The sequence below is a fragment of the Echinops telfairi genome, unplaced genomic scaffold, assembly GCF_000313985.2.
Source record: "Echinops telfairi isolate 266 unplaced genomic scaffold, ASM31398v2 ScPeMD7_7457;HRSCAF=8495, whole genome shotgun sequence".
NCBI lineage: Eukaryota > Metazoa > Chordata > Mammalia > Afrosoricida > Tenrecidae > Echinops > Echinops telfairi.
The window spans coordinates 23536048-23562967 of NW_022111357.1; the positions used below are offsets into that span (position 1 = coordinate 23536048).

The following is a 26920-nucleotide window of genomic DNA, read 5'->3' on the forward strand; positions in this document are numbered from 1 at the left end:
CGCCTTCTTTCTTTTACTTTTGGTTAGATGTTGCTAGTGTGGACTCACACAGTTCCTTGATTGAAGGAACACATTACTGTTTATTTTGTAAAAGCCCATCTAGGAATTGGTTGAAAGATTACTCCTCAGAATAGCTGCAATGTCATGTTCAAAGGTAATCTTAGCTAGTATTCTTTGATTAAATTAATACTGTTTGAGTTAGCTTATTGTGCCAACCTGGCCAATAAACACATGTGGAATTAATTGAAGGGCAGAGGGATAAATGGCTCAGTGAACCTCGGATCTCTTGCTTTGTGATGGTCGCACCAGGGTGCAGCTGCCTTAGCAGTTCCCTGCTTCAGCTTGCAAGGCTGACTTCCTGCAAGATAATCCCCAAGGAGAAGCCACATGGACCTAACCCAATGCAGCCCTGGGTGCTGGGGCACCCCTGTGGAGACCCCTGCCAGCACGCTGAGATGTTTACACATTCACTGACTCCACTTTCCTCCTGCTGTCGGCATCATTGCATCTGTTTTGTGAGATGGAGGACTTTGTGGATTGGTGTTGGACATATGGGTTAATGTTGGACTTGTGGGCTTGGGCAGCACTGGATTTGGATGTTTTCTTGATGCTCACTTAACCTTTATATAAACTCTCTTATACATGAGTTTCTGTGGATTTGTTTCTCCAAAGTACTCAGACTAATACACTGTTACATATCACAACATATAAAAATTTTCTTTATTTGGGGGGAAAAGAGCAATACTTTCCATTTGATAAAATTATAATTTATTTTATTAGCTGTGCATTGTCTTAGGGTATAAAAGAGACCCCGATCTCAAATATAATTTAAGGAGAACATTTATTAATTCTTAAACGAGACAAAGACAACACAAATACATGGACACGGACACCTCATCCCATGAGGAAGGCCATTAGTCTGAGGTCAAAATGGCTTCCAAAGATTCACAATTGGGAAGCTAGATAAAACAGCATGGAACAAAGGGAACTGCGACAAATTCACTATTGGTGGGGATTGGGCATGACTCATGACGATGCGAGCTCTCTACTGTTCCTAGTATGGTGACTGCCATCAAGGACAATCCAGGCCAGCCCCTGTAAGAAAGAGACTGTGTCCCTCCCTGGACTGGCTAGATAAGGGTGGAGGCTATCCATTCTCCAAGACTTTCTACCTGAGGGCAAGATTGTGTACACACTTAGTTAATGAGCCGAAAGACATCCATAGAGACTTAATCTTTGTGGGGACTTTGCTAATGGATTTTGGGTTCTCATTGCCTTCCTTAGCCTTTTGCTCGGAATTTAAGCTCTTAATACGCGGCTGATAGGCATGTTTTGTTTCCAGTCTTCTCTCACCAATAACAAATCTGTAGTACATTACCTTCAGAAATATCTAGCTCATAATGTCCCAACATGTCCTTTATAGGCAGATAATTCTAGCTAGTGTGTTTCATGCAGTTGTCCTGTCTCTTTAATGTCTTTTCATCTAGAATGATTACTAAATCTTTTATTTTATGACATTAACGTTTTTGAAAAGTACTGAAACTACACCCACTGCTGATCACTTGAGTCAGAAAAGCACAGGTCACTTGTAGAAAGTTCCTTACATCATGCAGTCATTGCTGTCTGTTAAGTTGAATGATTTGATTAAGACAGTGTCCTCAACGTTTCCACACTGGAAGTTTATTTCCCTTTGGAATTAATATTTTGGTGAACTACTTTGAGATTATATGTTAATATTCTGTTACTCCACAAACTTGCTTCCATTAACATCTATTGATAATTTTTACCTGATAGCTCTCAAATTGGTGTTTTCTAATTCTGTCATTCCTGAGGAATAGATTCTATACATTGAAAAGCCAACAAATTCCATCATTGCTGTTGAGTGGTGGATTCCAACTCATACCAGCCCCATAGGACAGACTCGAACAGTTCCCACGGCTGTCATCTTCACAGGAGCTTCTTTTTTCCTGCAGAACAGTTGATGGTTTTGAACTTTAGCTCATTTGGTTAGCAGCTAGGTCAGTAACTAACCACAGTGTTATACTGAGTAGAATTGACCCATAACGTTTTCCAGGTCAAAAAAATTTTTTTAATTAATTTATTAATATTTAAATAATTTTATCAGTGGCTCATACAACTCTTATAATCCATACATACCTCAGTTGTGTCAAGCACATGTGTACATTTGTTGCCATCATCATTCTCAAATACTTTGCTCTCCATTTAAACACTTGGTATCAGCTACTCATTTTCCCCCCTCCCTCATGAACCCTTGATAATTTATAAATTATTATTTTGTCATATCTTACACTGTCCAACGTCGCCCCTCACCCACTTTTCTGTTGTCCGTCTCCCAGGGAGGAGGTTCTATGTAGATCCTTGTCAAAATATTTTACAGAAGCACACTGCCACATTTTTCTCTCTTGGAGGGACTAGTGAGTTCCAGTCTCAGATCTTTGGGTTAGCAGCCAGAGAGCTAACAGTCGAGCCACCTGGTTGGGTTGTGCTCTTTGAGTTTCTTATAACTTCATCATTATTTACTTCAGCGTTTCCATCACCCCAGGTATGGCAAATCTCTTTAAGATGAGTCTGTGTCCCTGTCTTATAGCCTCATCTTTTTCTAAAGAGATTGATCCTTTTTGGAACCCAGTAAGATGTTCAGACATCTTGTACTTTCCTTGCCCAGCCCTGAGGTAGGTTCTTTTAATGTGACTGCTCGAAAGTCTGATTGAGCAGAAATAAGTACAGGGTACCCCAAGGTGAGTTTCAGACAAACCACACAAGTAATTTTTTATTCTGAACGTGTCATTGGTCTAAAATTCACATAACCATTACCTTCTGTTTTAGTCTGCCTACTTAAATAAATTCAAACCCCTGAATTTAGATTTATACTTGTAATTAGAGTTCATTTCATTCTTCTGTTTTCTTTTTTTAAATTTCTTCCTCGAAATTGGATTTTCTTTTCTTATGTGCATGTGTGTATATTTAATTGCTCCCCCAAATTTTAGCTCTTTCGGATAGTGGTGGTAATCCATCCCTTTCTCTTTCCATGGTTATTCTATGTACCTTAGCAAACTGATTAGTTTTCAATTATCTTTCTATAGATTGAGCTGCTCCAGTATATGTATTTATTTGTTAAATTGTAGATTCCCCAGAAGGTTGTTAACCTATGCTGCTGGAAAAGAAGATTACTGGACAGAGTTCAGTATTTGTGTCTTATGGCTTCAGTCTGAGGATACTGATCTTGCCAATATTTGTGTTCCAAAATTAATGTGTGTGTCTTTACTTGCCATTTGTTTCTCATTTTACTGGGGGCGCTAACAGCTTTTATCACAATCCATACATACATTTATTGTGTCAAGCACATTTGTGCATATGTTGTCATCATTTTCAAAACATTTTCTGCTTGAGCCCTTGGTATCAGCTCCTCAATTTTCTCTCCCTCCCTCATGAACTCTTGATAATTTATAAATTATAAATTTATGAACTCTTGATAATTTATAAATTTATAATTTTTTTTCATGTCTCACACCAACCGCTGTCTCCCTTCACCCACTTTCCTGTTGTGCATCCCCCTGGGAGGGGACTATATGTAGATTATTGTTATCGTTTCCCCTTTTCTCCTCCCACCTTCCCCTTCCTCTCCTGGTATCACTACTTTCATTATTGGTCCTGAGGGGTTTGTCTGTCCTGGATTACCTGTGTTGTGAGTACTTATCTGTACCAGTATACATGCTCTGGTCTAGCCGGATATTTAAAGTAGAATTGGGGTCATGATGTGGCTAGTGATGGTGGGAGAAAGAACTAGAGGAAAGCTGTATGTTTCATCGGTGCTATACTGCACCCTGACTAGCTTGTCTCTTCCTTGTGACCCTGACTTACTTTCTTAGTGTGGGTTGGCTGTTCAATGGAAATAGGCTTGTTTGTTTTTGTTTGTATTGAATTTTAGAATTCCCATAATATTTGTGTGTTTGTGTGTGAGAGAAGGGGGGGGGGAGAGAGAGAACAGAGAGGGGGTGGTGGTGGAGAGAACAGAGAGAGAGAGAACATGAAATGAACTTGGCCCTAAAAAGTCAGCAGTTTTTATAAAAATACATTCAGAAAAGTGCTCTAGCCCCTCTTCCAAAAACTTTTATTCACATTCATACATTTAAGGGAAACAATGTCATTAGCCTTTGGCTTATCTTTTTTGTGTTTTTTTGCCTAAATGAGCAGATGATATGATATATATTTTCCTATTGTCTTACTTTCTTACACAAAAGATACCTTTTTGTACTGTGTTCTTCCTCCCTTTAATTTTAATATTCTGGAAATTACTTCACATCATTTTATTGAGTTCATCCTCATGTTTTTATTTGTCTTTGTTTTACAATTGCAGAGCACTTCATAGTGTGGCTGTAACCAGTCAGCAGGGTGTTTAGACAGTGTTTTAGTGCTGCCTTGACTAACCTAGTGAGTGTGGGAGACATTTCTTTGGAATAAATTCTCAGAAATTATTAGGTTGCTAAGTCAAATGGTAACCACATAAGTAGATTTGTTGGACAGTGTGAAATTCCTCCCCCAAAATCCTTGTAGTTGGGCGCCGTGAGCCAGTTCTGATCGCACGTGCGGCAGAAAGCAGCACTGTTTGATCCTGTGCTCTCAAAGTTGTCGGTGTGTGTGAACCCTTTGTTGCAGGTACTGTGTCATTTATCACTTTATAAAATCCCGTCGAATTCATTCCTTCAGCAGAGCACTCTCAAGCTTGTTTCCCCACAGCCTTTCAAGTTAAGTCTGTTAAACTTTCTTGGTTTTGCTCATCTTAGAGGTGAAACATGTTGTGTCCTTGAGTGGGTTCTGACCCAAAGCACAAGAGAATGAAACACTGTCCAGTCCTGCACCAGGTCAACCTCACAATTATTCCTGTACTAGGGTCCTTTGTTGCAGCCACAGTGTCCATCCACCTCCTTAAGGGCCTTCCTCTTCTTCACTGCCCCTCCACTTTACCCAGCCTGATGTCCTTCTTTTGAGACTGGTCTTGCCTGACAGCATGTCCAAAGTATGTTAGAGGAAGTCCGGCCACCCTTTCCTCTAAGGAGCACTGTGGCTGTACTTCTTCCAAGACAGATTTGCCTGGCCTTTCAGCAGGTCTGGGACTTTTCATTATGCTACAGCACCACACTTCAAATGCAGCCTTCGACAGTCTTCCTCATTCAATGTCCAGCTTTTCACATGCGTAGGAGGTAGTTGAAAATACCATGACTTGAGGCAGGCACACCTCAGTCCTCAAAGTAACCCTGCTTTTCAACACTCTAAAGAGGTCTTGTGCAACAGATTTGCCCAGTGCAACACGCGCTGATAGTGGATCGAAGCCAGACAGAATTTTTGACAACTTGAATCTTTTCGCCATTTTATCATGATGTTCCCTATTGTTCCAGTTGTGAGGACTTTAGTTTTCTATTCATTGAGTTCTAGTCCATACAGAAGACTGCTGTAATCCTTGAAGATCAAAGATCATCAGCAAGTACTTGAAGTCTTCACTTTCAGCAAGCATGGTTATGTTATCTGCATATTTTAGGTTATTAATAAGCCTACCCCCATTCCTGATGCTGCATTCTTTTTCATGTAATCCAGTTTCTCAGATTATTTGCTCAGCACATGGATTGAATAAGTATGATGAGAGGATACCTTGAGTGAGTAATATGGCGAGGGGTGAAACATGGTATCTCCAAAAAACAAAATAGAACCCATTGCCATCAAATCAGTTGTGACTCAGAACAACCCTACATGGGCTAGAGTAGAACTACTCCTTAGGGCTTCTAAGAATGTAAATCTTTATGCAAGCAGACAGCCTCATTTTTACCCTGTGGGTTTAAACCACTGACTTTATGGTTGACAGACTAATGCTTAAACCACAGCACCATCAAGCCTCCAGCTAGTATCTTGGTGTTATTTTAATATGGATGCTCCTTGTCTCAGAACTGTGGTCCCGCCATGGTGGCTTTGTGGGTTAGATGATGGGCTATTTACCACAGGTCTGTGGTTTAAACCCATCAATTGCTCTGTGAGACAATGAGGAGGCTTCTATGCTTCTGTAAGGTGTACAGTCTTGGGAGCTCTACAGAGAGCTGCTCTGAGTTGAAATCACTCTGATGGCAGTGAGTGTTTGGATTAACATAAAGGTTGCTGTCACAGTAGAAGACAGTCCTGGCAGCATGCTTCTTTAAGGAGTGTATTGAGAAAGCCCATGGCAGGCAGTTCAGCTCTGTAATGTATGGGTCTGCTCTGTCAGTGGTCATACCAGTGGTTTATTCTTTCTGCTTTTTATCATAGAACTACTCAAACCAAACCCACTGCCACTAGTTCTGACTCTCAGTAACTCAAAGTGAACCCTGTACAGGGTTTTCCAGACTGTCAGTCTCATCTTTCCCCAAGGAATGATTGGTGGGTTTGAATGCCTAGTCCATATAGTATTTTTTCCAACAGTTTTATTGGCACATAATATACATATCTTACAATTCAATAGTTCAATCGTTCAATCGTATCAAGAAGAATTGTACAATCATCACCATATCAATTTTAGAACTCCCCAGTTTAAACGTCTTTAAAATGAGTTGCGCAATGGCAATCAGTTGTAGTGCACCCTCCCTCTTCCCCCTTCATTATTTACTCCCTAAATTCCCTTTCCCTCCCTGTCACCTGATCCTCACCCCTATATTCTCCTATAAACCCTTGTATGAATTATCACTATGCATCTACTCCTGTGCTAACAAACTGGGAAACCCAACAGAAACAATAAACAAGATCGAAATAAGGTGATAAGGATAAAATAATAATAATATAAAGATGAAAATACAAATAATGAGAAAGAAAAGACCCCCATCAACATTCAAAAAGCCAGGGAAGAAATTTCTGTCATGGAACAAGAGATACACCCAGAACAAATTCACGTCAGTCTGTAGCAGAAGTTCTCAACCTGTGGGTTTGCGACCCTTTTGGGGAGTCACCCGATTCATAACAGTAGCAACATTACAGTTATGAAGTAGCAATGAAAATAATTTTATGGTGGTGGTGGTGGAGGTCACCACAACATCAGGAACTGTATTAAAGGGTCGAGGCATTAGGAAGGTTGAGAGCTGCTGGTTTACAGGGAGGTCAATTGGCCAAGTGTCTACTTCAGTCCAGCATAATAAAAATTACAAGGTCTCTGCCTGAAAGTAAGGCTGTTTCAGACTCTTGCTGTGGCTGGAGGGGGTCTGCCAGCATCTCACATGGGGCTTGGGCTCCCACTACCCTCCACAGCCTTCCACAAATTGGGTGTTCACAATTTTACCTCGGATACTTTAACCTGCACCATATTTGAATTTTGTAATTGTCATATTTGGATCACACAAGTTGGCGGGCTGCTGGTGTGGACTTCTGTGTGAACTTCTCTTGTTAACTTCTTCCATGTTAACTCCTTGCTTACATGGCTGCTTGTTTGATTGAATACAAGCCTTTAAGACCCAAACACTATGCCAATTGATAGCTGGGCACCATCTACTTTCTTTACCCCACTTTGCTGCCTATGCAGTAATTTTAAATGAGGCAGTAATAACATATTTTCTTCTTTCCTTTTTCCTCTTTTAAAAATAGGCGAAACTGCAAAGGAAACCCGAATTGCTTGGTTGGGATTGGTGAACATATTTGGTTAGGAGAAATAGATGAAAATAGTTTTCATAACATTGATGATCCCAACTGCGAGAGGAGAAAAAAGGTAAGCCATCCTTTCTAAATGGTTACTGTATGTGTTCCTTGCTCCTGTTTGCGTCCCAGGACCAGAAAACACTGCTGGCTGCATATATTTATGCAGCTTTAAGCTAACTGGTGGAACTTAAGACCCTAAGCTATCTTGAAGTGGAATAGTCTTTGGTGGTGTGATTTAAAATAGGCAGCTTTTTAAGTCTTTAAGTAGTCATTTTAATTTAAATGTTGATTTTATGTTTGCTTTACCATGTCATGTTTTCTTTTGAATTCTTTTTTAAGTGTAAAACATGAATTCACTAAAGAAACATTTCTAGAGTGTCTTTATTCTACTGAGTGCTTGACAGTTTAGAAATAGAACAAATGAAAACATACACATGATTTCAAAATTGATCTTTCATAGTCCCTCTAGTATTTTTTTTCAAGTGACTGAAGATGGAAAAAATGAAATTAAGAAATAAGGAATTGGATCATGAACCTTTTTGATGGCACAGTGGGTTTAGTATTGGCTGCTGGCTTTAGGCTGGGTGGATTAAGATCTCCTCAGCTGATCTGTGGGAGAAAGGAGACTGCTCCTGGTAAAGATTTGGTCTTGGAAACCCAGAGAAGCAGTTCTACTCTGTCACTGTGAGTGGAAATTGGCTGGTTTGAGTTCAAGGTGAATAATGGTGCTGTCTTAAGTGCTCGTCACCAGTTTCTATTGAGTCAATGCCCACTCACAGCATCCTTCATTGTGTCAGAGTAGAGCTGTGCTCCACAGGCTTTTCAGTGACTGCAAAACTCTAGACCTTTCTCCAGTGTGCCTGTAGGGGAACTCTTCTAACCTTTCAGGTAGCACCATATTTAGTATTGCCACCTAACCTATAGATCATGGCCCTGCTCTATTGGCCAATTGAAGTAAAGGGGACACTGTGGGCAAGATCAGCAGAAAAGGATTTTCTTGTCTGCACAGACAAGGAGACTTGCAGGGTCTCATGATCAACATTCTGGGGGGACTGGGTCTTTTATCCCCTTAGAGTTCTAGGATTCTGACTTTTCTACCCTTTAACCCCTCTTCTGTAAACAGAAGTCTAGCTTTTGAGTCTTGTTTTCCCTAAGGTTCTAAAGATGCACATCTCAGTTACAAAATCCTCCTGGAGAGGAGGGTGGGCCAGAGACTGCTCCCTTTCGGTGACTCCTGCCTTCAGGTGAGCTGGAGGACAGCATTGTCTGGATTGCACCCATTCTCCAATCTGTTTCAGGCTGGAAGGAGCCAAGGGCTGTTCTTCAGGAGGGTCTTGTGAAGGAATGCTGATAACCAGGGTGTGTAAGATCAAAGATTTAGATAATAGGAGGGTGGGTAACAGTAACATACCACAGAAAAGGTGATATTGATCTAAGGCAGTGGTTCTCAACCTTCCTAATGCCCGATCCTTTGATCCTTTAATGCAGGTCCTCGGGTTGTGGTGACCCCCCAACCATAAAATTATTTTCGTTGCTACTTCATCACTGTAATTTTGCTACTGTTATGAATTGTTATGTAAATATATGATATGCAGGATCTATTGTCATTGTTCCAAGTTGAACATAATTAAAGCATAGTGATTAATCACAAAACAATATGTAATTATATTTTGTGAAATATTTATTTCTAATTACAAATAAATGAAATTTTGTCTTGAAGCATGGGGTAGTATGGGTAACAGTCTTCATGCCGGGCCCTCATAGGTTGGCGTATCTGCATGTGGGCTGACCCACTTGGAGACAGATAGAGCAGCGGTCTCTCGGTTCCTAAGGCCATCCGATGCTCTTAGGCGACCCCTGTGAAAGGGTTATTCGACCCCCAAAGGGGTCGCACCCCACGGTCTAAGGATTTTAATAACAGTTTGCATCAACCAGGTATATGCTAAGCTAGTCCTATCAAAACCACACCAAACCCACTAGCAGTCAAGTCAAATCCAACTCAGAGGAAGCCTATACTGTATCGAGTTTCCCTGGCTTTAAATCTTCAGGGATATAGACAGCCTCATCTTTCTCATGGAGTGGCTGATGGGTTTCAACCAGCAACCTTTTGGTTAGCAGTTGAGTGTTTAACCATTGTGTCACCAGGACAGCTTTACTCATATTTTTAATCTGAAAATTTAAGCAAATAATGTCTTTTATACATTCTTCATTGTTGTTGAACAGGAAATACTGATTTTATAATGAAAATGTCTATTTTTATCAGAACTCCTTTGTGGGCCTGACTAACCTTGGAGCCACGTGTTATGTCAACACATTTCTTCAAGTGTGGTTTCTCAACTTGGAGCTGCGGCAAGCGCTGTACTTATGTCCAAGTACTTGTAGCGACTACATAGTGAGCGATGGCATCCAAGAAGAGAAAGGTTAGTGTCTCACCTCTCGGTACACTGCAAGCTAGGTCAGTTGTGAACTCCCCAAATAAGACCGAACTGACTTTGGAATGCTCACTATGTGCCCAGTACAGAGCTAAGGCCTGTGCAATTATTGTCATGACGTCTCCCCTTACTGCTTCATTTGTGCACCAAAGGCTAATATTCAAACGAGGGAAGCCCATTTGATTAATTTTATATGATGCACAGCTGTGATTTCTCTAGGCAATGTGTCGTTAGCATCCATTTATTTCTAGAGATAGATAAAAATCTGTTAAATATAAGATTTAACATTTGCTTAATTGAAGAGACTTCATGAATCCTATGATAAAACTACACCGATGTAGCCCATTAACATTTCTGACACTGTGCCCTGTACGCAGAGCAGAACTGCTCTGTAGGGTTTGTTGTTTTAAGGCAGTTGATTGCTACCTCTTGCTTTTACAGAATGGCATCAAACTTTTCTCGTTCTCAAAGCTGAAGGGAGTAAAGAGAGTGGGTGTCTAAGATTATTTAGGTCTGGAAAGCTCCAAAGTGGACATTCAGACTCTTGGTCCTCTCTGTAAACCTTATGTGGTCTTTTTCATACCTGATTTGGACTGATGGCTTTTGTCTTTGGCTTCAGAGAGACAAGATTGCTCCTTCAGCTCCACAGCATCTTGCAATCTTGTAGACAGTAGTCACACCTCAATGTTCACCCTACTCAGTAGTCATCTTTGTTTTAAAAGTGTTTCAAAATTCTTTTAAAAAAAATCATTTATTGGGGCTCATACAGTTCTTATCACCATCCATCTATCCATCCGTCCATCGTGTCAAACACATTTGTACAATTGTTGCCTTCATTCTCAAAGCATTTGCTTTCTACGTGGCCCTTGATATCAGCTCCTTTTTTCTTCCTCCCCACAAAATTCCTATACTGTTGCCCCAAAACTTTATCCTTGTAATTCTGAATGTATAAGTCCAAGTTAATTGTATAGTGTATAATGTAACAGGGTATGTAAAGATGAGTGATTTGAGATGAATCACTTTACATTCTTAGCAGTTTTGCTGGTGTAAAATTATTGAGAAGATTATAAAATAACAAAGTTTCTATTTTATAAAATTATGTACTTTGGCCACCTTTGGATACTGTAGCTTTAATGTATATCTAAGCAATATGTTTCTCCCCTCTAAACACATACAGTTTTTGTATTTCACTATATTCTCTGACATGAGTTCATGCTGGTAGTCCCCTCCCTCCCTCCCTCCCTCTGCTCTTCTTAACCAGATTTGAACGTGTGCGCCTGAAACTCAAGCTGATCATGATGACACATGTAGGGGAAGGGCTGTGGGAACTGAGTTCTGCTGGCAGCTCAGAGCTGTTCCCTCTCTTAGAGAGAGGAAAACTAGCAGAGTATGAGTTATTTAAAGTTTGTAATTATAATACATTCCGAACTGTAAAATGAGAGAGCTTAAACAGATATAGACTTACCTAAGAAGCGTTTTTTTAAAAAAATCATTTCATTAGATACAATCCATACATACATCAATTGTGTAAAGCGCATTTGTACATTCATTGCCCTCATCATTCTCAAAACATTTCTTCTCCACTTGTGGGGGTGGGGGGGGCATTAGGTCCTCATTTTTCCCCTCCCTCCCCGCTCCCACCTCCCCAAGAAGCTTTTAACAGCTTGCAAAGCCTTTGTAACCCAAGAAGTTAGATTTTATCTTTATTTTACATTTGAAATGCTGATTTACTCAAAGTCACAATTGGTGATTGTGTGCCATTGTGCATGGCTATGCCATTCAGAATCTGGTCAGGAGACATAAACTTCACAGTAATCTGAAGGCTACACTGGAGAGTTAGAGTCGTGAGGCATTAGACTGAGAGAGAATAGAAGATCAGCTGGAGGGAGTGGCTTGGGCAGTTGAGAGTGAAAGAAAGCACTACAGGGACAGACCACAGGTCCACTGCTAGGCCTGGGCTCCAACCCTGTTAGAAAGAACACTGCCTTTGCTCAAAGGCTGCTTGAAAAGGCACTGAGATAGATGCCTTGTTAGTGGAACTTGCTGGAAACTGCCTGCAGGACTCTGGGACCCCTGCAAAATCATCTGAAGGTTCTCAGGAGGTCACGACCAAGAGAAGCCTCACTTGAGGTTTCGCACGTCGAGCTGCCAGAAGACGAGCGAAGGATTCTCTGGGCACAGTGTTGTGCAGAAAACTGCAGCCACGGCTGGTGAGAGGCACAATTGAACCTGCAAGAGAAAACCGCTCTGCCAGTGCCTCTCCAGTGCATTCGTCTAACAAGACTCAACTTTAGAGCAGCTGACAGGGAAACTGTTTTGAATTCATCTTCATTATCATGGAGCATAAATTAGGAACTGAGAGGCCGTACATTGATAATTGGTCTAGGAAGTCAAACGAATTGGGGCCTTTTAGGTCTTGTGAGATCTTGTGATTTGTATACTCTCGGCAGCTAAAACCTGCAACTCTAAAATTAAAGTACTTCATTGTGTTCTTGACACGAGTGAGTTGCTATGCTTGAGATTTGTCGCTTGCTCTATATGTGGGAAGTGCCCACTAGAGAGGTAACGTTAAAGTAGGAACGAGTATGTGATCGGGCGCTAGAAACTGTAGTCAGATCGACATTGTGGCTGTGAGGAAGGAAGGGTCTGCTTTTGTGGGTCTGGTGATCCACATACCATGTATGTAGACATCATTTCTTCCAAGACATGCTTGGGAATTTGTTCCTTTCAGAGTTTTAAAGCTACAATAAATTACTAACATAGTTTGGATATAGGATGTTTAATTATGTTCTCATGTGAAGAAATGGCACTTTACAGCTTTTAAACACGTTTTTCTGATAGATTATGAGCCCCAGACCATTTGTGAGCATCTCCAGTACTTGTTTGCCTTGTTGCAAAACAGTAACAGGCGATACATTGACCCATCGGGGTTTGTCAAGGCTTTGGGATTGGACACAGGGCAACAGCAGGTAAGACTTTCCCTTCTTTTTAATATTAAAAGGTACCCAAGTGTTTATAATACTTATTAAATGAACTGAAATGAAACACTTTATTTAAAATGGTGGTAAACATGTAGCAAAATGTTGGCCATTTTACATTCCGCACATGTACAGTTCACTGACATTAACTGTTGAATAACTATCACTACCACTTGTTTCTTATTCCCCATCACCCTAATAGAAACTCAGTTTCTCCGAAGCAGTGAGTTCCTCTTTCCCCTTCTCAACCCTGATGGCCACTTAATAAATGTTACTCTCTACACACGTGCCAATCCAAGATAGTTCACTGAGTGTAGTCATACAATGTTGTCTTTTGGTGACTGACTCAAGACACTCATTGTCTTAGTTATCTAGTGCTGCTGTGACAGAAATCCACAGAGGAGTGGCTTTAACAGTGAGATAAACTATTACAGTTGAGCTGAGAAAGCTCAAATTCAGAGTGCTAACTCTAGGGGAAGGCTTGCTGTTGGTTAAGGAGGAAGCTCCTTCGCCCTACAACTTTTGCTTCTGGATTCCTTGGAGATTTGATATCTAGCGGACTAGATCTCTCGTATGCCCCCAAACACAATCCCTCTCTGTCTTTTTAAACTTTTGATCGAGTTCTTACAGATAGCATAACATTCCACCATGCAGTCATATCAAGCAATATCATACAGTTGCTACCACAATCATTTTCAAAACTTTCTTCTTGAACTCCTTGATATCAGCTCCCCTTTGTCTTTGCCTTCCCCCCACAATCTCTCTCTCTTTTGAAAAAAAATTATTTAATTGGGGGCTCATACAACTCTTAACACAGTCCATATATCTATCCATTGTGTCAAGCACATTTGTACATTTGTTGCCCTCATCATTCTCAAAACATTTGTTTTCTACTTTGAGCCCTTGATATCTGCTCCTCATTTTCCCCTCCCTCCCCATTTCCCCTTCCTTCATGTACCCTTGATAATTTATAAATTATTATTATTTTGTCATATCTTACACTGTCCGACGTCACCCGTCACACACTTTTCTGTTGTCTATCACCCAGGGAGGAGATTATATGTAGATCCTTGTAATTGGTTCCCCCTTTCCACCCCACCTTCCTTCCACCCTCCCGGTGTTGCCACTCTCACCACTGGTCCTGAAGGGATCATCTGTCCTGGATTCCTTGGAAGTTCCTATTTGTATTAGTGTACATCCTCTGGTCTAGCGGGATTTGTAAGGTAGAATTGGGATCATGATAGTGGGGGTGTGGTGGGGCTGGAAACATTTAGGAACTAGAGGAAAGTTGTATGTTTCATTGCTGCTACTCTGCACCCTGTTTTCTCCCTGTGACCCCTCTATAAGGTGATGTCCAGTTACCTACAGATGGGCTTTGGGTCCCCAATCTGCACTCCCCCTCATTCACAATGATATGATTTTTTGTTCTCTGATGCCTGGTACCTGATCCCTTCGACACCTCGTGATCACACAGATTGGTGTGCTTTTTCCAGGTCCCCCCACAATCTCTTATCTCAAAGAGATTAACTCAATATGTCACTGGTGTTCGGTGCTGTCCAGTGTTTTTCAACTCCGAGAGACTGTACAACAGAATGAAATATTCCCTGGTTCTCCACCAGCCTCACAATTATTGTTAGGGTTGAACCCATTGTTGGAGACACTGTGCCAACCAATCCATCCTGTTGTGGAATTATTCTTTTTTGCTGACCCTATATACAAGATCCCTACTGTGTTAGTCTGGGTTGACTAGAAAAACAAATTCATAGACACTCATGTGTATAAGAGCTTTATGTACAAGAGCAGTTGAATATTGAGAAAACACCAACCCAGTTCAGATCAGGGCCATAAGTCCATTTGTCCGATACAATCTATAAAGTCCTCTTCAGACTCATGAAACACATGTAATGATGCTGAATGCAGGAAGATCACAGGCCAGCGGGTTGGAAGTCTTGTGGATCCAGTGGTGTAAACATCTCCGGGCTGGCAGGGGTCATGGGCTGGCAGGAGGGGCAGAGGAGAGGGAGAGAAGGAGAAAGGAGAGAGTCTCCCACCTAACCCGAGTTCCCAAAATCCTCAGTAAAAGGCCATGCCCACACAGAGGCCCCATTGGCTATCACCTGATTGACAGGCTAGACTCCACCCCTCCACTCTTAATCCTCTCAAATTGATAAAAGATTATATAACTACCACACCTATCCTCTTGTCAGTTTGTCCTACAGTGATCACAAGCCTTTTGCTTGCGATGCTGGAAGCTGTGCCACACAAGCTCAAATAACAGTAGAGTAACCTATGATAAACAGGCTTCAGTCGATCTTCCAGACTAAGAACAGACTTAGAAGAAGAAATAGGCAGACTACTTCTGAGGAAGATATACGCCAATGAAAACCTTAATGAGAACAGATTGGTGAGATCAAGGATTTCATTTTTCTTGGGGCCATATTAAACGCTGTTAATGCCAGCAGTCAAGAAATCAAAGTATTATGTTGGGCAAATTGGCTGTATGTGACCTCCTTAAAACACCGAAGAGCAAAGCTATCACTTTGAGGACTAAGGTGCACCCCAGCCATGCATGGCATCTTCCGTTTCATCAGATACATGTGAAAGCTGACAGTCGCGCTTGGTAAAGGAGAGGGTCAGTGATACATTTGTTAAGCATTTGGCTACTGACGGAAAAGTTGTCAGTCTAAACCCATCTGACTTCTTTGCAAGAGAAAGACCTGGAGATTGGGTCACATAAAATTATAGCCTAGAAAACGGGGGCAGTTTACCCTGTGACAAAGGAATGCTATTTGACAGTACCGAACAACAGTAAACCAACATGACGCTTTTGTGTAGTTATACTTGGTGTCTGGTTCCTGAGAATTCATTGGTAGTCACAAATTGTTCAACATAGCCAAAGTCTGTCATAGCTGATTGTCAATACTAAGTTCAATGTACAGGTGGTTACTGGAATATTTAGTGTATTCCTGTTTGTTAAATTGAAAGGAGCAAACACAGCTTTTTAAAACTAGTCCAAACTTTTATTGTAGGATGCCCAAGAATTTTCAAAGCTCTTTATGTCTCTATTGGAAGACACTTTGTCTAAACAAAAGAATCCGGATGTGCGGAACATTGTTCAACAGCAGTTCTGTGGAGAGTATGCTTATGTAACAGTGTAAGTATTTCAGCCTTACAGTGTAAGGACAACCCTAGTGGGTTGTCCTGGGATAGGAAATCTTTATAGTAGTAAGTTTCTATGGGAACCTTTAAACAATTGATTTGATAATTGCTGCTGATCTCACTTAGGTGTTTGGACCTATCTGGTTGAGCGCTTGCTATTTATTATATGGCAGGGTCATGTGAGCTGAAGGAGTAAAACTGAAGCCAGTTAGTGTGATTGAATACTAAAAATAAATGTAAAATAACTTAAAAAAATGAAATTCATTTCTTAATCATGAAATACATGTTTGGTCTCACCAGTTACTTTGTATCTTGCTTATTTTTTAGTATACATAGTATAAATAATTGTGGAAAAATTAAGGTTACTAATGCTTCCTTTCATGTTTTAAAAAAATTATTATTAAAAGAATTTATTGGGGGTCTCTTACAGCTCTTACAACAATCCATACATCTGTTGTATTAAGCATATTTAGACAGATGTTTCCCATCATTATTTTCTAAATGTTTACTTTCTCTTTAAACCCTTTGTATCAGCTCTTCTTCCTCCCCTACCCCCTTTGTTGTTTTTAAGGTTTAATACAATAGGTCTATTGATACTCCCCTTTTCTAATCTTAATTTTACCACTTTTTTTTTATCATAGTTGCAACCAGTGTGGCAGAGAATCTAAACTTTTATCTAAGTTTTATGAACTGGAATTAAATATCCAAGGCCACAAGCAGCTAACAGATTGTATCTCGGAATTTTTGAAGGTACTAAAGTTTTAGTGTATATGTTTTGCTCATTAACAGTTAATTACTATCCTGACTGATATTTTTATTTAATGGGTGGATCAATTATTCCAGTTTTTTTTTACATAAGATGTGTTTCTTGTGTACATAATGACTTTGATAAACTTTATATGTAATGATCTAGAAGAAAAATATTGGATTAAATTGTAAGAAGCAGATTGCATATTAAAGTAATTTTTAGCTACTTCAAATTATTTTATATGCAAATTTGTGCGTGTGAAAATTATATTGGGGTAGTGCAGTATTTAAGGACATCTAAGTTCAGTTATAGGATTAGTTTACCTTTTCATTTAGTGAGAGCTAGTATATGTGAAATGCAAACATTTTCTACATCAATATGGTTCTTCAGTTGAGGAAGGGGCAGATCAGTTTTAAATGTCATTGTATACAAAGTAGTGGTGTCACTGTTAAGTAGTGCGTGCTCATTCTGTCCATTATATTTAACACCTTGATTTTTAAATGACTGGATGAAAATTGTTAAATGAAATGAAATTTTTTGAATCGTCCCATCTTCTTTTATTTTAAACCCAACATGCCTTATTCCTCACCAGGAGGAAAAATTAGAAGGAGACAATCGATACTTTTGTGAAAACTGTCAGAGCAAACAGAATGCAGCAAGGAAGATCAGACTGCTTAGCCTCCCTTGCACTCTGAACTTGCAGCTAATGCGATTTGTGTTTGACAGGTAAATATGCGCAAATACTGAGGTTGGTATCACAGAATTCTTAAGCCAGGTGTCTATAATTAAGAATTTAAAAAGTAGGAAGTCCTTAATATTTTTGTTTGAAGAAATTATTATAAACAGCAAAGATAAAGCAACTATTTAGGTAGAAATGGAATTAATCTTTGGACGCTCTGTATTTACTGTATATTTAAGTAAAATTTCTACTTATCACAAATAATGGGGAAAACAAACAAACAAAAAATAATAATGCTCCCCTTACTCCTATGAGAACGTATTGTTTTATAAAGTCTGTCCAATGTACATACCTTCTGTAAAGCAGGAATTTCTGGGGTGTGGAGTGTGTGTGTGTGTAAATGAAAACTTCTGGAAATAAGCATTGTATTTAGAATCACCACTTTAAATCCATATCTTTTAACTTATTATGATTAGTTTTTCCCAACCATATTATTTTTACTTCTACTTTTATGGTGTTTTCAGCAAGATTACTAAATGAAATCTACCTTGCTTTACTGTTAAATTGATTAAAATAGCTGATAAGCTCATGTATTGTTTTATGGTTGTTTTAAATGTAAATATAATACAATTTCCTTTTGGGTAGGCAAACTGGACATAAGAAAAAGCTGAATACCTACATTGGTTTCTCAGAAATTTTGGATATGGAGCCTTATGTAGAACATAAAGGTAATTTATTTTTTCATAAAGGTAATATTTTTACTGAGCAATGAGAATTATAATGCTTAGAGATTATAACTGTTGATCTGTTGGTTAATACTGTCACTAGAGTTGATTTACCCCATGTAGTAAGTCTTGGTGTCTCCCCCTCCCCAATGGAGCTCTTGTACTAGACCATTAGAATCCTTAGTAATGTTTATCATTTTTAATTCTAGGATAATAGGTGATATTCTAAATTGTTTAAATGGGAAACAGGAAAGGTGCAAGAGAAGGATAAATGGAAATGGGAGATAGGGAGCAAGTGGGACTAATGTTATTACATTGTTGCGATTGCACTATCATGATACAAAATGTATATGAATTGTTGAATAAATAACTTGTTCATTTGTTAAATGAAATTTCTTAGATTATATGAATACTAACAACGAATTTCTTTCTTACATTCTTTCTACATGGAATTACAATATTATCTGTTAAGACACTTGTAGTAAGTGGAGTAGGAACCTTTTAAAATTTTTCTTGAATTTTTCCTTTAATTACCACTAGCTTCTCAATGCAGTTATTGACATAGATTCATAAGCACAAATTTCCCCAATATGGGACCTGAGACACCAGACTATTAAAACCCTGACAGTGACAAAAACACAGTACTGAGTGCAGGTAGAACCACGCGGTTTGAAGCATGATTGTGATGAGATAATGACAGCTCTGAAGGTTCAAAGAGTGGATTAGCATTAATTTAGCTGTGTAGGTCCAAAGGGGTTTCAAAAAGTTTGCAGAAAATGGAATTAAAAGATAGTGGAATTTTAATGTTTTTGTTGTATAACTAACTCTGGAGATTTCGTTATTTCTTTATTTAATAAATTTCTACTGAAACACTGAAAAAAATGTTAAAGGGAGTTAATTTTTTGTCACCCCTATCTCCATGTCATCCAGTGCAGTGTCCCCCTGCATCTCCTTAGCAATACAGCTGCTGCTGTAATTACAGAATCACAATTTATTGCTAATTTTCTGGTGATACCTCTGGGAACCCAGCCTTGTAGGTGTGCTGAAATACTGGTTGCCTTTTCATTGAGTAAGCATGTAATGAAGATTCTTTTATCAATAACTATATAGTTAAGGGTATAAAAGACTGAAAAATGAAAAGAATACTTTATTATTCCCTCACTTGTCACCTTAGCCTTAAGAGCTATGCATCCTCAAGAAAACTGAGGCTCTGAAAGTCTTGTTATTTATTCCTTCTTTAAAATTGTATCAGAAGTGTTGGGTGACTTGATGCAAAGTGTATGCTGTCCTTGTTTATGTCGGTGTCCACTGAGATTGTCCTAGATTCTGTACCCTTATCTCAACCGAGAATTAATGACCCTGTTTGTCTTTTGGTGGGTTCATTTGGCCACATTGAGGGTTCTTGCTAGAGGAAATGGGTGTCTTCTTACTCTGTGGTTTTCTTTCCCTGACCTGAAGGACTGTTGGGCTTTCCTGTTAGGTTGACCTTATATTTTATGAGGATTTTGTGAAATTATAAAAATATAGAAATTATTGCTATTCATGTGAATGTGTGTTAAAAATGCACACGCCAATATGTCACCAGTTTACAATTCAATGGCATTGATTACATCATTCATGTTGTGCCACCGTTATTCCTACTCTTTCTCACCACTACGGACATAAATGTGTTTCTTCCCCAAGCGCAAATTTTCTCTTTTATACCTCCTTCTCATCTCTGGTAACAAATGGCACCTTATTTTTGCTCATTTGGACAAGTGCTATTCTTTTTTTTGGTGACTCAGTAGACAATTCACTTAGCATAGTGTATTCAAGATTCATCCCTGTTGTAGCATGCATAAGAACATTGGTTCTCTTTTCTTGGCTGTATAATATTACATTGTTCGGCTGCTTGTTTAGTCACCTGTTGATGACATTTTGCTTCTTTGCATCTTTTAGCTGATAAGAAAAGTGCCTTCGTGAGCATTCATTGATGTACATGTTTCTATTTTCTTCCTGTCTTCACTTTTGAGGGGTGGGGGGATGGTATACATACCTAGGATTGGGTTGCCTGGGTCATCTGATAGTTCAGCTATTTTGAGGAACTGCAAAACGTTCCCACAATGGCAGCTTCATTTTACATTCCTATTAGCAATGAAGGATGGTTCCACTTTCCCCATAACTTAGCCAACACTTTATGTTCAGATTTTTTCATTTCCCATACAGACGTACAGTCTTGGAAATCCACAGTGGGTAGTTTGGCCCTGCCCTAGAGGGTTGCCATGAGTCCGTTTCTGTCTAAAGATGATGAGCATCTTTTTGTGGGCTTGTTTTCCATTTGAATATCATCTGTTCCAGTTGCTTATCTTTCTGGTTTTTTTTTCTTTTTTTTGTTAAGTGGTAGAAGTTGTTTATATATTTTGGATATTAGCTCCTTATCTGGCACATAATTTTTATAATTTTTCTCCCAGTCTGTTTGTTGTCTTTTGGTTGATGAAAGTCCTTTGATGCATTCACATCCCGGAACACCGGATTTAAGTCTGGTCCCTATTTCCCTGTGGAGACACAAACCGTACCCTTCCCTTGGGCGGGTCAGTGCCCAATTCTCCTGCCACACATCTCCCTCTCTATATATATTTTTCCCTTTCCCCTGCTCCTCTCCTTTTTAGTTGGCTACCTTATGTACCCCTGGATTTGGTCTGGCCCCTGCCATACTCCCTGGACCTCACTCCTAGAGTGTTTTTATACAGTAGCCTTTTCTCTGTGCCCCCGCCCCCGCTTTTTTCCCCCATTTTTCTTTTCTCTTGTCCCATGATAGTGGGACAAGAGGAAAGTAAAAGGAAATAGAGGAAAGAACTAGGAGGCAAAGGGTATTTATAGAGGTCTAAATACAGGCATGTACATATGTAAATATATTTATATAGGATGGTGGAGAAATAGATCTACGTGCATATATTTATAGGTTTAGTATTAAGGCAGCAGATGGACATTGGACTTCCACTCAAGTACTTACTCAATGCAAGAACACTTTGTTCTATGAAATTGGCGTTCCATGATGCTACCTTCCTGACAAGATGACTGAAGACAAATGTGTGCATAAGCAAATGTGATGAAAAAAGCTGATGATGCCCGGCTATCAAAAGATACAGCATCTGGGGTCTTAAAGGCTTGAAGATAAACAAGCGGCCATCTAGCTCAGAAGCAACAAAGCCCACATGGAAGAAGGACACCAGCCTGTGTGACCACGAGGTGTTGAAGGGATCAGGTGTCAGGCATCAAAGAACAAAATGTCATATCATTGTAAATGAGGGGGAGTGCAGAGTGGAGACCCAAAGCCCATCTGCAGGCAACTGAACACCCCCTAACAGAAGGGTCACAGGGAGGAGACGAGGCAGCCAGGGCGCAGGGTTGCAATGATGAAACATACAACTTTCCTCTAGTTGTTAAATGCTTCCTTCCCCCACTATCGTGATCCCAATTTTACCTTACAAATCTAGCTAGACCAAAGGATGTACACTGGTACAGATAGGAACTGGAAACACAGGGAATGCAGGACAGATGACCCCTACAGGACCAGTGGTGAGAGTGTAATACCTGGAGGGTGGCAGGAAGGTGGAGTAGAAAGGGGGAACCGATTACAAGGATCTACATATAACCTACCTGGGGGACGGACAACAGAAAAGTGGGTGAAGGGAGACATCGAACAGTGTAAGATATGACAAAATAATAATTTATAAATTATCAAGGGTTCATGAGGGAGAGGGGAGCGGGAAGGGAGGTGAAAAAAAAATGAGCTGATACCAAGGGCTTAAGTGGAAAGCAAATGTTTTGATAAAGATGAGGGCAACAAACATACAAGCCCCCAATAAAATTTAATTTAAAACAATTCCTTTGTACAAAAATATTTAATTTCTATGGGGTCTCGTCTGTGATATTTTGACTTTTGCTTTTGAGCATTTGGTATTATATCTGCTAATTTATTATTCTCCCACAACTACTGTACTCCTGCGTTTTCTTTTAAGAATTTTATGTTACTGTTGGCAGGCACACATAGGTCCTTGATCCATTTTAAATATTATTTTGTGTATAGCGTGAGTCTTGGATGTAGAAGTTATTTTATAAACTCTTTTCAATGCAGTAAGGTGGTAGAGGCAGCTTACAAAAGAATAGGCCTTATACAAAGCCTTTAAAATATATGATGGGAAGAACATGTTAAATATGTATTTAACCTATAAAATGCGTGATGTTATGGTTTAAATGTTCATTTCTGTAGAAGGAAATTGCTATGAACATTGTTGTATTTTATCGTTTAGTCATTTGAATGACTTTTAAGTTCTTACCTGCAGCTCTCTTTCAAGGAGTCCTGGTGGCACAGTACTTATTAGATGGTCTGCCTAATCATAAGGTCAACAGTTGTTAACAGTTGTTAACCACCAGCTGCTTCGAGAGCGAAAGAACCAGGACTTTCTACTTCCATAAAGAGTTACGGTCCCAGAAATTCACCTGGGTGGTTCTACCCTGCCCTATAGGGTGGATGAGTCGGCATTAACTTAATGACAGTGTTTGGTTTGGTTTCCAACCCACCAGGTGCTCCAATGGAGAACAATGAGACCTTTTGCTCCCATAGGGATTTTATAGCCTTGAAAACCCAAAGGGGCAATTCTTTTATATCCAGTGGGGTTGCTGTAATTGACTCATCCACTCATTCATGGGGTTGTTGTTTTGATTTTTTTTGGTTGCCCACATAGTGGTTAAAGTACTTTGCTGCTAACCAACAGACTGGCGGTTCAAATCCACCAACTGTACTGCAGGAGAAAGATATGGCTGTCTGTTGCCCTATCGATCACAGCTTTGGAACCCTACAGCAGTTCTACCCTGTCCTTTAGTGTCACTATGAGGTTAGATAGGATTTGCAGAAGGCTGTGGATGACAGTGGGAGCCCAAGTTACATTTGTGGGAACTACACAGGAAATAAGTCTCTGTTAAACTCCCTCTGTCCATAATAGAGGGATGGGAGGAGAGTGGTTACTAAGTAGAGTACATTGGAGAGATGACTGCAGAATAGCAAAGGGATAAACCCAATTCTAACGGTTAAAAGCCCTTTGATGCCCTATAAAATGCTCTCGAAGCAGCTGGTGGTTAACAACTGTTAACAACTGTTGACCTTATGATTAGGCAGACCATCTAATAAGTACTGTGCCACCAGGACTCCTTGAAAGAGAGCTACAGGTAAGAACTTAAAAGTCATTCAAATGACTAAACGATAAAATACAACAATGTTCATAGCAATTTCCTTCTACAGAAATGAACATTTAAACCATAACATCACGCATTTTATAGGGCTGGACCTGACCTGGTTTTCAGCATTTTCTGTCTTGTTTTGTTTTGTTCATATTGGGGTTTATCTCAGATGTGTTATGTCACTGGCGGGGTGGGGGTGTGTGTCACCATCTTGAACTTGGGTTACATGTTTTTCTGTTCTTTGGTATATGAAACCCAGGATTGATGAATCTATAAGGACAGCAAGTAGAATAGGGGTTTTGAGAGTCAGGGTAGGTACAGTGGTGGGTGGGTGGGGGGCATAAAAGAGAGCCGGTGTCAAGGAGACTAGGAAGGAAAATAATGTTTGGAAACTGATTGCAGTAGCAGTTAACACTTTTTTTTGTTATTTTATTCATTGTTCAATGCTTGATGTGATTGAACTATGGAATGATATATATTGATTCCCAATTAAAAATATAGTTTTTCTTTTCCAGGTGGGGGCTATGTGTATGAACTCAGTGCAGTCCTCATACACAGAGGAGTGAGTGCTTATTCTGGCCACTACATTGCCCACGTGAAAGACCCACAGTCTGGAGAATGGTACAAGTTTAATGACGAAGACATAGAAAAGATGGAGGGAAAGAAATTGCAACTAGGGATTGAGGAAGATCTAGGTAAAACCTTTAAGTTGTGAGTGCCCTTTTAAAATATAACTTCTTTTAAACCAGAAATCTTTGTCATACATCATTATGGCCCAAGGTTGTTACTATTTTGAAGGATTTTTGCATTTCTCAAACACAGAACGTGTCTGCCCATCTTTTGTTAATAATGGCCGATTGACAAGAGCACAGAAGGCTGGGGCCGACTCACTTTCAATTACCAGGGTAATTGGGGTAAGGGGAGGACGAAGCTGAAAATGATGACTCATGGGGGCTTACTCTAATAGGATTCATAGTCCTTGTCTCTGGGTCAGGACATTTACTTTTGGCAAATAAATATAGATAGCATTGAAACCACTCTGAGGCCAATGCCTTGTCTTACCTGTTACATCGATCACCCCTTCCCTGGAGTGTATGCATCTGTGGGGAGCTGCCCGCTGTTTTGCAGCAGTGAGATCTGCCATAGAAACTATTTCCTGAAATGGATAGTATCCTACAGTGCAGCTGTCATCACTCACCTTTGTTATCTGGTGCCAAAATAGCCTTTTATTCCCCTCAAAGGATGGATAAATCTAGTCAGAGCTGTCTCAGCTGAACTTTTCCTCAGTCTTCTCCTGTATGTCATTTTGAGGTGCGGTGGGGGCTGGGTCTGAAGAGAAGGGAAGGCATGAGAAGAGATGTGGCCTCCTACCACCGCTCTTACTAGATCAGAGCCGCCAGTCACTTTGCTGCTACAGCCGGCAGCACAGGGAGGAATGTGGCACTGCGGGCTCGCCTCAAGGTTATGGATGAGTTCTGTGTTGTAATTCTTCCTGTAGTTTAGAGGAATTTTTATATTTTTTAATCTTATTAACTTGTTTTTAGACTTTCTATAATCTTTTTCTCCTGATAATCAAATTTTTAACATTTGCTTGTATTTTTGACTTGTGTAGCAAGTCCAAAATAAGGATGTAGCTTTAAATTGTCCATCTTTGTATGGGGTAATGAATAAATGCTTTAACTTGTAATATGTTTCAGTGAGAAATTAATAACCCACTCTTTGTACAAGTTCCTGATAGTTTAATTTTGTGTAACAGTGTTCTTCAAATTTTCTCACTTGTGCATTTGCTATCAGAATATCGGACAATTTTATATCTTGCACATTTTTTTAATGAAGTCAAATGTTTTTGTTATAAATTTAAGTAACCAAAAATAATGTAATTTCTAGCATATTATAAATATTGAAACTGACATTTTTCAAAAGTATTTAAATAAAATTAAATAGCTAAATAATATTTAATCCTTTTCAGTGGTATACACTTCTTTTCTAGTAGGATCTTTTTTCATTTTTTCTTATGCTAGTGTTTCTGTTAACTCACCCTATAGAATTGTAGTTAATGGGTTATATTATGGTTTTTTTGTGAATATAAAACTCTAAATTGTGTGGGGAAGGTTCAGAACTAAATGTTTTTTTTTTATTATAAATATCACTATATAATTAGCCACTTATGTGATACTTCTAAATTATACATTTCTATATTTTTAAGTGTAAATTTTAGTATGTGAAGTACAAAGGAAAATTTTTACTGTGAATATACTTTAATACAATGGACGAGACTATTTTTGTTAATTCATGTACGTAAATTAATGCTAGAGTAAGTCAAGTGTTCGCATTGCTCTATTCCTGTGTTTTGTTTTTTAATAGAGAAAGCACTGAGGAAATTTGCTTACATATGTTGTAGGTGAGAAAAAAGGAATTATTAATAGCAGTGTCAATTCTTAGTTATATACCAAAATATGTATAGTACTCTATAAACTTAAACTATAATACTGTATTGTCAGTTGATGTTTTTAAATGAACTGACTTGCATTTGGTTGTTCAACCTTTTACAAATGTTCCAGATCTTTCCTTTGTAAAAAGACAGGTGGTTATGAAAGGAAAGGAGGATATCACCATATAATTAAATTCATTTCAAATCAATTTAGAGAATTAATATTGAATTGAAGATCTGGTCATTGATTTCCTCATCAGAATGGTCCATGACCTTATACATTTGGAACATTATTCTGGGATACTCACACCCAGTGTGAAGATCACTGTCTTGGTATACTTGTGATCTGAAATGCTTAATAATGTTTTCTATTTGGTACTGAATTCATTACGATCATGGCTAATCCATTTGCCCACTAGAAAGAATTCTATTCCATTCTTCTGCATGTGGTATTTTCTTTTTCTTTGACATGAATTAATTTGTCACTAAAGACTCCAAGTCCATTTCAGTTTTACTTATCATACTCCCCCGCCCCCATGCTGCTCAAACCACTAGTTAGGTTTGAGGGATAAGAATCTGGAAGGATGTTTTTTAAAAAGGAAACATACTATATATATTTACACAGCCTATTTCAAGAAATGAAATAAGTATATCCCATTAACCACCACCCCCCACCCGCCCCATGCTTTTTTGAGTATGCTATTTTCTTTGGCTAGTTACATTATCCCAATTTATTTTGTAATTTAGAACTAACAGTAAAAATAATTCATAGTGCTTTGTTCCAGATTTGTCCTCATGAAGGTTTCTGTCTTTTAAAAATGAAATGTGGTAGTAGACTTTAAACACCTGAAAAATCTTAAAAGCTTACCAAATTTGCCTGGCC

At 39.2% G+C, this 26920-nt stretch overlaps 1 protein-coding gene across 7 annotated transcripts in view; it reads left to right on the top strand.

Annotated features, from left to right (window-relative positions):
• Positions 1 to 26920, top strand: part of USP48 (ubiquitin specific peptidase 48) — a 93976-nt gene that overhangs the window by 17055 nt on the left and 50001 nt on the right. For all 7 annotated transcript variants that reach the window (XR_006680890.1, XM_045298736.1, XM_045298735.1 and 4 more), the window contains exons 2-9: positions 7615 to 7735; positions 9929 to 10085; positions 12939 to 13066; positions 16105 to 16229; positions 16876 to 16984; positions 17575 to 17708; positions 18307 to 18389; positions 24122 to 24301. Coding sequence is in view for 6 of the 7 variants with exons in the window: in XM_045298736.1 (XP_045154671.1) it covers positions 7615 to 7735; positions 9929 to 10085; positions 12939 to 13066; positions 16105 to 16229; positions 16876 to 16984; positions 17575 to 17708; positions 18307 to 18389; positions 24122 to 24301 (1037 nt within the window). In the remaining variant the exon portion in view is untranslated. The remainder of the gene's footprint in view (positions 1 to 7614; positions 7736 to 9928; positions 10086 to 12938; positions 13067 to 16104; positions 16230 to 16875; positions 16985 to 17574; positions 17709 to 18306; positions 18390 to 24121; positions 24302 to 26920) is intronic.